At 44.3% G+C, this 10,000-nt stretch overlaps 1 protein-coding gene across 1 annotated transcript in view; it reads left to right on the top strand.

Annotated features, from left to right (window-relative positions):
• zfpm1 (zinc finger protein, FOG family member 1) overlaps positions 1-10,000 on the top strand; it is a 102,608-nt gene that overhangs the window by 39,887 nt on the left and 52,721 nt on the right. The window contains 1 exon segment of the mRNA XM_069140014.1: positions 9,099-9,245. Coding sequence (XP_068996115.1) covers positions 9,099-9,245 — 147 coding nt within the window.

Genomic DNA, 10,000 nt, shown 5'->3' with positions numbered 1-10,000 from the left:
TGTGTGTGTGTGTGTGTGTGTGTGTGTGTCTGTGTATGTCTCTGTGTGTGTGTGTGTGTGTGTGTGTGTGTGTGTGTGTGTGTGTGTCAACCTTGTGTTGCTGGCCTTGCCCGTCTGTTGGGTTACGGGGAGGTAAACGGGGGGGAGGAGGGGGGGGGTGTTGGTTGTAGATAGGAGGGTATTCAATATGTAGTAGAACCCCCCCCCCTCCTCCCCTCCTCCCCTCTTGTGGATCCTAGGATGGTGGGAAAGTTCAAATCTGCTGCTATTTTCTATCTGTTATCAGCGGTTATCGGCCGGCTCTCCGTCTGCATGCCTTCAGTAGTCCAGGGTCTCAGCACCCCCCGCCCCCTCGGCCCCCTCCTCTGGGTTTTATTGGAAACCACCTGTTTTTGTTTTTTACTCCTTTCTCCTCTTGGTTTGATCATCAGTCCGTTAAAAACACAGAGCGAGTCTTGATGTTCAGGAGGTTGTTGCTGCTTATTTGTCCTGTAGATCTTTTTAATGTAGATCATGAAGGTTGTTGGTCATCCGTGTGCAGCTCTGTGCTGCGTTCAGGGACTCTCTGAATACATCATGATGGTTGTTGGTTGTTCGTGTGCAGCTCTGTGCTGCGTTCAGGGACTCTGAATACACCATGAAGGTTGTTGGTCGTCCGTGTGCAGCTCTGTGCTGCGTTCAGGGACTCTGAATACATCATGAAGGTTGTTGGTCCTCCGTGTGCAGCTCTGTGCTGTGTTCAGGGACTCTCTGAATACATCATGATGGTTGTTGGTTGTCTGTGTGCAGCTCTGTGCTGCGTTCAGGGATTCTGAATGCATCATGAAGGTTGTTGGTCGTCCGTGTGCAGCTCTGTGCTGCGTTCAGGGACAGACAGGTGGAGGAGGAGGTTGTAATGCTTCTGCAACAATCCGCCTCAAGACTCAACAAGACTCAAATATCATATTTAAAGTCTGAACTGAGATTCGACTGCTTCACGTAAAGTTTATACATTTATTATTATTATTGATAATGGAACTGAAGTTGAGAAAAGTCGCTTCAGGAGGTTTCCTTGTCGTAACGTCTCCTCGTCGTAACGTTTTCCCCATGAAGTTCGTTTGGGTTGGAGGAGTTGGAGGAGGTGGAGGAGGTGATCCAACACGTCAAGCTGGAGTTATTGAACGAATAAAATGAGCTTCCCTTTCTCAGCAGTCTGATGTTGGAACCTCCTTCGGTCCTCCTCCGCTTCTCCGCCGGTCTTCCGCTCCTCCTCCGCTCCTCCTCGGTGCACCTCCCCGGCGTCCTGCTCTCCGAGGGAAGGAACTGCAGGAGGTGACTGTATTAGTCACACGGGTCTGATTCCATCATTGTGTGAAAGCTGATGAAATCTGCTGAAAGCAGCATCTCCTGAACGTTATCTAACATCTGGAGCTCCTCGACGGCGTCGCTCGGATTAACCGGCGCTGCGTTAATAAATCCTCGACAGACTTCAGACGCCGAGCGATGAACGCGCTCAAAGTTCAGTTGGGTTCTCCGGAGTCTCGGTTCTGCAGCACAGAAAATACCAAATATTCAGAAATAAAACATCGACCTGTTCAGTTTGAGATTAAAACGTGTAGCGGGAGTTAAAAGTTCGTACAAAGAGTCACAATGTTAAACTGAACGATTTCCTTCTTTATTCAAAATACATTATGGAGACGAATTCCTCTGATGTTGAAGTCGACTTTTTTTTTACCAGAGAAGAAACATTTTTATTTTGGATTGATCCGTTGATCTCAGTTAATGAAGTATTGTCGATCTTTAATCCTCTCGTCCTTCGTGATGCCTTCAGGTGTCACGTTTCATCAGGACAACAGTCCAAAACCCAAAACTGATCAGCTGAGTGTTTGTGAAACAAAGAAAAACAGATCATCACATTTTAGAAGCTGGAAACACCAATTTGTGTTTCAACAATAACGAGAATGATTATTTGATGATCAGCATTGTTGCTGGTTCAGTTTCTGGTGATCAGCTGTTGGATTTATCGAAGCTCTAAATCTTCTATATCTTTATTTTTCTTTGAGCACCTCATTATCAACTCATTTTTATCACATCAACAATTTGTCATGCAGCTGTTAAGATTTTTAATTGTGTTTGATACTTTTATTTGCTAATTTGATTAATTAACAAGTCAAAGGTTTTTTTTTTTTTTTATCCAAATTATTTAAAAAAATGAATTGAATATTAAATCTCATCTTCACATTTTAAATACCTGAATGTTAAAATACTTTTAATGCAGAAAATAGTTCCGAACAAACGAACCGTTTCCTTTGTTTCAGTGACGTTTACTAAAAAGTGTTTGAGAAATTCAACCAATCAGGTGAGAGAGAGGGACAGGAAGTTCAGTTCAACTTCAAAATAAAATCAGACACACAAGGAACATTAAACACAAAATAAAAGTATGTTAGGATGATGCGAAGATGCAGATGTATGAACAGTAAATTAAACCTAACCTATCAGGTCTGAATCAACATGCTGTTCCAGCACGCCGGATTTATTTCAGCGCTGCAGCCGCTGAATGCTCCTCCTGAGAGGAGCTGGACCATCAGATAGGCTGCTCTCCTCCTCCTTCTCCTCCTCCTCCTCCTCCTCCTCCTCCAGGGCCGTGAAGGATACCCCTCCACCGGACCATCCATCAGGCCTGGGTCTCTGTGGGTATCTGTGGCTCCGAGGGGGCTGATATCTCTCCACCTGCCCTCCTCGTGCCCAAGCAGCAAGTATCTGCTCCTCCTCCTCTGCCTCCTCCTCCTCCTCAGAGGAAGAGGAGAGTTGATTGTTCTCCCTGCGTGGTGTCAAGCCTCTCTCATTGTGTTGGGATTACTCTCCATCCCTGCGTCAGGTTGAGCCCGTGTCCCACCGCCGTCTCCCCAGGACCTTTATCAGGGAGACGCCTCTGCTCATTAAGGAGTTAATTTTCTCCCTCCTATCTCTGATTAGTGCCGTCAACCTAAAGCACTGCGAATTCTTTAAATTTTCTTCCTTGTTATCAAGAAGAGAGAGGCAGAAAAAGAAGATGGGAATGGGGGGATATTTAATCGTTTAAGTAGTCTTCCTGGGGAACTAGATTTCTCTTCTTTTTTTTTTCTCTTCCCAGCAATGTAAAGAAATCTTTGCTGAAAGCCGGCCCAGCTCAGTAATTCAGTTTTTAAAGCAGGAGGATGGAGGGAGGAGGTGGGGGAGGGAGGGAGGGAGGAGAGAAGGAGAGGAAAAAAAAAAAAACGACTTGATGAAATTCCACTATCAGCTCCGAACCAATATGCAAAATATCTCGCTGGAAATCAAATAGCTATTATGTTTTCATTTCCACGTCGGCGTATTTGCTTAATGAAGAGGAGACAGATCAGACCGGCAGAGAGAGTCTGCAGGAGCCGATAACCGCCAACGGCTCCCAGCTATCCGCACAGTGACGCTCCCAGTCAGCGCAGCAAAAAGAAAAGGAGGGGGGGTGATGGAGGAGATGGAGGAGTGATGGAGAGAGAGCAGCAGTGATATGGAAAGAGGATGGAGAAGAAAGAGAGGTGGAGGCGGCGGCGTTGGGGGGAGGGGGGGTAATGGCAGGAAGGAGGGACAGAAAACACCTCCAATCCTCCGACTTCAGTTTCTTCATGTTCACACTGAGACCGTCTCTCAGGCCTTTGATGTTCTCCGCCCTGCTGCGTTCAAGTGCACCGGCTCCCCTCCGACACCGCAGACTCCTCCGCCCGCACAGCTGCTTCACATCTCCACCCTTCGTCTGCTTCATTCCTGCACATTTCTTTCAGTCAGCGGGAGCTTTGTGTTTCCTGCAGGCAGCAGAGCCATTTCAAATGTTTTAAAAAGGTTTGTTTTTTACTAACTTTACAGTCACCAACACCACACTGATCAATAAGGTCGAATTTATGTCCTTTTCTGAAAAACAAAGAGTCATGAACTCCAGTAGATTCTAGTGACTATCGGAAAAAGCTTCAACATTCGGTACCAAGTTCAGGTCCCGAGGCTTCACGTAACTTCTCTACGTCGACTACTAAAACTAAAGAGTTGGACTCTGATGCGTAATGTCGTTTTGCTAAAATGGATTTTATAAAATGTGAAAAGTAGTTAGTTAGTAGTTAGTTCAGGAGCATCGAAATCAAGTTCTGGTACGGAAACATTTCAACGCTGCGCCGCCCGAGTTGGTTGTTCTGGCCGCGTTTTCTCACTTCCAATGTGCTCGCCACTTTTATTTTGAAATTCGAGGTCATATATTTGTACTTTTCCTGAAATATAATGTTTAAATAATTAGCAGATTAAAATACAACATATAAACAGCAAATTTGAGGTGTCAGCTTTTCAGAGGTTTTGTAGAAGAGGAGTCATTTGAAGACGTGTCGGTCGGTTCTGATGGACATCTGCGATGTTCAGATGTTGACGGGTTTGTTGTTTTTATTTTTTATTTTGTTGAGTATGAACATTCACTTCCTGTTTGACTGGGTGAGAGAAGATGCTTCTTAAATCAAAGTGCGAAGCTCGTGTTTAGACCCCCCCCCCCCCGCTCATTATCAACAGCACGTTGGGGGGGGGGGGGGGGGGTGATCGATGGGTCCACCTGGATTTCAGATCTGTCGAAGGAATCGATGTCTTTGCTTGAGTTTGTCGCCGTGCGTCCGTTAGCGGCTCAGAAGCTGATTTTTATTGAATCTGAATATAACGGATCGATGCGCCCCCCCTCCCCCGCGGTGGGGACGGCGGCCACGGATAAGGGAAACGTTTAAAGTGCAAAGTTGATTAGAAGTACTCGGTGGTGATTCTGCTGGCTGTGATCAATAAGTGGCTCCTCTCCACAGCGCCTCCATGTCAGGTGCTCCCACCTCCTCCTCTCCTCCTCTTCTTTCTCTAAATATCCTCTTTTAATGTTTCTCTTCACAAGTCTGTGATTTTCTGATTTCCCCCCCCGCCCCCCCCCGTCTCCAGCTTTCAGGTCTGATGTAGTTTTTGTGCGGCGGGTTATTAGCGTGTGTTTAATCAGCTTGTTGAGCTGCAGGTTTGATGTGTGTTGTCTCTGTGTTTAATCAGCGCTGAGCTGCAGGTTTGATGTGGACGGAGAGTTAATAAAGCAGCAGTATCTCCACCGCCTTCATCAGCTGCACTTTGTTCTGCCTCTCCGAGACAGACAGCTGCAGTCTTCCAGCTCTCCGCCGCCTCCACATCTGGCTCCCGCTTTTATTCCAGCACCAGACTTCATTCACTTTCTCTCTCATTTTAAAAACTGTTTGACTTAACGCTTCAATATCGTCCTGAGTTTGTTCTCACCTTTAAAAACCAACTGAAATTTATCCAAAGAACAAATCTCACATTCAGGCAAAAAGTATATCTTTATTATCCCTTTTTTTATTGATTGTTAGACACTTTTTCAATGAAATGTTAATTCTAAAATCACAACACGAGTCATCTCAAAGCTTTTTTATTTGATTTACTGATTGACATGAAGAACTTCAGCTTAATGCTCCTCAAACAGCACCAACACCTGACGAACAACTGAAAGATGACCGTTTTATTGAGGAGTAAGTCCGTAATCTAAAATCTTTATTTTGTTTTATTAAGACACATTTTTCCAGCAGTGATGTGTTGAGAGGTTTGTCATAATAAAAGTTTTATTTTTGTGGAAAACATGAATCAGAAATAATCAGCAACACTTTTGTTTATTTTGTCACAAAAAGCCAGTTTTTTTAATTGTTTTTTTATTGTACTCTATTAATCCCCGAGGGGAAATTCTTTCGCTACAGCAGCATCAGAAGTCATTATTTTCTCAAATTTTACACATTAAATGATGAATTTAAAAAGTGTTCAGGAGGTTAATCGATGAGTAGAATATTCGATGAGTCCTTGCAGACTGCACTCGTACCCAACATCAATCCTTTTATGGCACCGACTGAATTTCTTCGTTACAATCGACTATCGAAATATTTCTCGGTTACATCCACGCTGACGAGTTTCCATTTTTAAACTCATAACTTTTGCTACGTTAACACAGGAGTAAATGTCGTCGGCGCCAGTGACCGTTTACTGTACGTAACCTCGACTCTGTTGGCCCCGCCCACAAAAATAACACTTGTTGGTTTCAGCTTCGGTAAATGTGACAATAGAAGGACTTCTTGTCCTCTTTCTAACGAAGTGTGGCTTCATGTCCGTGAGCTCAGCGGCTGGACGCCTCTCTGTGCAGCCGGGAGGAATAATGAAAAACCTGTCGGGCACCACAGAAGAAGAAATTCAGGAGGCGGAGCTTTGAACTTGAAGTTTATCAACAGACGGTGGTTTTAGAGGTGGAACAGATTTTGTGTAATTAAATACTAAATATTACTTATGACCTGGTGACAACTGCATGTGAGGCGTTTAGGGACCATCGGTAAATAACCTGGGTTCCGCTCTCCCCCTCTGAACCGCATGAAAACTAAAGATTTGTACATTTTTGAACGTCCTGTTTGGGGTTTTATTGCGTTCTGCTGGGTTTGAATCCACCACGTCGTCTCTACTGCGTCCAACCTCCTTCTAACCTTTTAAAATAAATCGCTCTGTCGGAGGAAACCTCGCGGAGAAATCTGAAGCGGAAAGAAATTCCTCAAAACCTCGAGTTCTTCGTCTGGTCCTCCAACATTTCTCTGAAAGTTTTAGTGGCCCGAGAACCTGGAGTTTAAGAAGCTCGGGGCTCGGTGGGAACATCCGAACGGCTCGGCTGTAATAACGTCCTCCGACAGATACACATGTGGGTTACGTCTCTTTATTAGTTCTCCATCTCCTGCGTTTCAGTTCACTCCAATTTTCCTGGATATCGCGCCGTAACAATTAAAGGCTTTAACTTTAAAAGTGGATAAATGAAGTGGGATGCTGGTGCACTTATCACACAGACCCGCTATCCTCTCCGCCAACTGGATCCGAGACAGGAGCAGAATATTTCTCCTTGGATAAAAGTGGAGCCCAAACTTTTTCCGCACCATTTGATGTCTGAAAGCAGTGATGCAGCGATTGATTCATTAAAACCAGAGCCGTAATGAGGAAAGAAATCATAATTCAAACTTACATTTTAAACAGGAAATATAATTGGAATTTTATACAGAGAAGTCCCTTTGTACAATTATGATTAAAGGAAAATTAATTGTATGAAAATGTCCTTATAGATACTGAAAATTAGATCTAGCAGAGCTCGGCGACATGGACCTAATTCTAAAAATATTGTGTACAGGATCGATCTTTTTTTTTTTTTTCTGTCTTTCTTTCTCCTCTACTCTTTTAAAAAAAAAATGTATGAAGGTCCAAATCTAGCTGTGTTAATTTTATCTGAAATTAGAGTGAACCATGCAGGCGTGGAAGTTGAAATTAGCCTAAAGATGTTTCATTTACAAAGACAGAAATACTTTGTCAGCCGGCGATTGTTTCCCACCACTATCTCTGCCTGCTTTTAATTGCTTTGGAAGTGAAATTAACAGAATTAGAAAAATTGCCTCTCCCTTTTTCTACAAGCTGCTTTATTCACGGGTATTGTTGTGTGCTTTGTATAGATTATAGACTCCTTTTGTTCCAGCATTGTAAATATATACGCCCCCCAGTCACGGCTTTAGCTCCGAAACAATCCCTCCGTTCGTTCGACGCCACCTAATGAAAATTAATTTACAACCTGTCTGGATCGAGGGGAAAAAAAACTCCTGGATTTCTGTGGGTATTAATTTCACTGTGTGATTTAGTTGTTTTAAACAATGTGCCACCCTGCTCGACTTTCCAGGACGCCGTCGTCATCATGCACGCGACTCCTCTCGTGTTAACCCTTTCCCGCCTCGCTTGCTAATCCTCTTAAAGAAATGCTCTCTCTGAATGAAGCCTTGGTGGCGACCTCGCGGGAGGGAAGCGTGTCGTCTCCTCGTCTGCCGGCCTTCAATCATCCGAGGAAAAATAAATATGACGGCCTGTTTCCAGGTTGGAGCTCTGAGTCTTTTATTAATGACTCCATCTTTTTTTCTTTTTTTTTTTAACTCTCATTAAATCCACATTAACTGACTTCATTTTTTGGATGTAATCTTCAAACAGGCTAAAATAGATCAAAAGTACTGTATAATTACTGTGGTCAGCAGGGATTATAAAACTGTAATTGATACAGATCAGCCCGGCGCTAATCACTCTTTTAGCTGCAATTTTAGGTATATACTGTAATTTAGCTTTAAGGTCCCCCTTGGCTCCGTGCTATTAATCTATTAATCTTCTGGATTAGAGCGTTCAGCGTGTCCAATCCTCCCAACCGGTTCCTCAATGAGTCCGGTTATAAAAAGCCTCTCTGTTTTTTTGACTTCCTGCTAACAGCTCATATGATCAGAAGCAGCTTGTTAGACGAGCTTTTATTTCTCACCTCTGGGGAACAATCTGTTATTAATGCGCAGTTTATATATCGAAATAAATGTCTGTGATTTGTCTTAGCTCTGCTGTTCTCCCCCTAAATAAACCTTTTCTTTCTAATATTAATGTTAGAAATGTGTCTTCAGACGTCTCAGGTGTCTCCGACCTTTTTACCTCTGAGAGCTACTCTGGGAAAATAAAAGTGTCTGAGAGCTCCTCATGTTCAGTCACATTTATCTACATAGCTGAGAAAAGTCTCAAATACATCATTGTAATATCAGATTTAACTGATAAAATCCTTTCGATTGGGACCCTGAGCTTTTATTTTGAAAAGTCGCATCATTCAGCCAAACTGCGGTTTAACTTTGAGACACTCTACGAAAATATATTATTTATGTTATCGGCCTAATTTCTGAGCAGCTGTTTGTTTCCAGCTCAGTGTGACAGTCTGCTTGTGGTCCTGTCCTCTGATGTCTGTGTCTCACTGTGGGCGGAGCTCCACCTCTGCTGTGGTCCTGTCCTCTGATGTCTGTGTCTCACTGTGGGCGGAGCTCCACCTCTGCTGTGGTCCTGTCCTCTGATGTCTGTGTCTCACTGTGGGCGGAGCTCCACCTCTGCTGTGGTCCTGTCCTCTGATGTCTGTGTCTCACTGTGGGCGGAGCTCCACCTCTGCTGTGGTCCTGTCCTCTGATGTCTGTGTGGAAGAAGAATGTTTATCATCTTCCCTCCTCTTCCTCCTGCAGGTTCCCTCGGGGATCTCGATGGCGGTGAGGAAAACACAGCGGACAACCTGAGCCTATCGGGCGAGGAGGGAGGAGCCTCGGACCCGGAGGACTCTGCAGAGGGCGACAGCTCGAGCCCTCCGCCGTACACGCCTCTGGACAACGAAGGTGAGCGGAGGACGAGATCAGACACCAACCAGAGAACAGTTTCACTCTGAAGTGTAAATTTCCTGTTTGATCTGAAGTCCTGTTAACAGAATGAAGCTGAAACACTCAGCGAGCTTCATGCATCAGAACAAATAAATTCTGCTGAGCATTTTATAAATCTTACAAAGTCCACAGACCTTTACTGGAATCCGTTTTTACCAGAACTACTTTCCGCCGAGAAAATAGTCCCTCTAAAAACTGTAGGTCCACAGACTGTTTCTAAAAGAGTTCGTAGCTTCAGGTCTGTAAAATGGTTCTGATCCAGAAGTGTCTTCAGCTGCAATACCAGCGAGTGCCACTAGAGGTCGGCTCCAAAAAGCCTCCGGCTCCATAGACTCCCATTCAACTTCTCTCATCAAATCCAAAGTGAATAAAATGTGTCCATCAGTTATCTCGGTGTTGTTAGCTAAAGTCACTCCTTCTTATTAGTTTTCTGGAGGTCCATCTGAAAATAATCCCTCATTCATTAGAAAAGAAGATTCAAGAAGACCTGTTTTTGGGGGCGTGTCTGTTTGATTGACAGGCCTGTGGTGCAGTCAGGTTACAGCTATCGGTGGGCGGGACGTAGTATCGTCAGGTTTCCGATCAGATCGGTCAGATCCACCGCTGGCTCCTCCCCCAGCTCGTCCAAATATGGTCACTTCCTGCTCCAAACCCCTCCGAACTGGTAAAGATGGTGACGGACAGAATCTGAACTGGAGGATTCATAACGTTCA

This window comes from Embiotoca jacksoni, unplaced genomic scaffold (assembly GCF_022577435.1).
Source record: "Embiotoca jacksoni isolate LCO1_2020_lvr unplaced genomic scaffold, fEmbJac1.0.p SCAF_89, whole genome shotgun sequence".
NCBI classification, from domain to species: domain Eukaryota; kingdom Metazoa; phylum Chordata; class Actinopteri; family Embiotocidae; genus Embiotoca; species Embiotoca jacksoni.
This window is presented reverse-complemented; position numbering and strand designations above follow the sequence as displayed.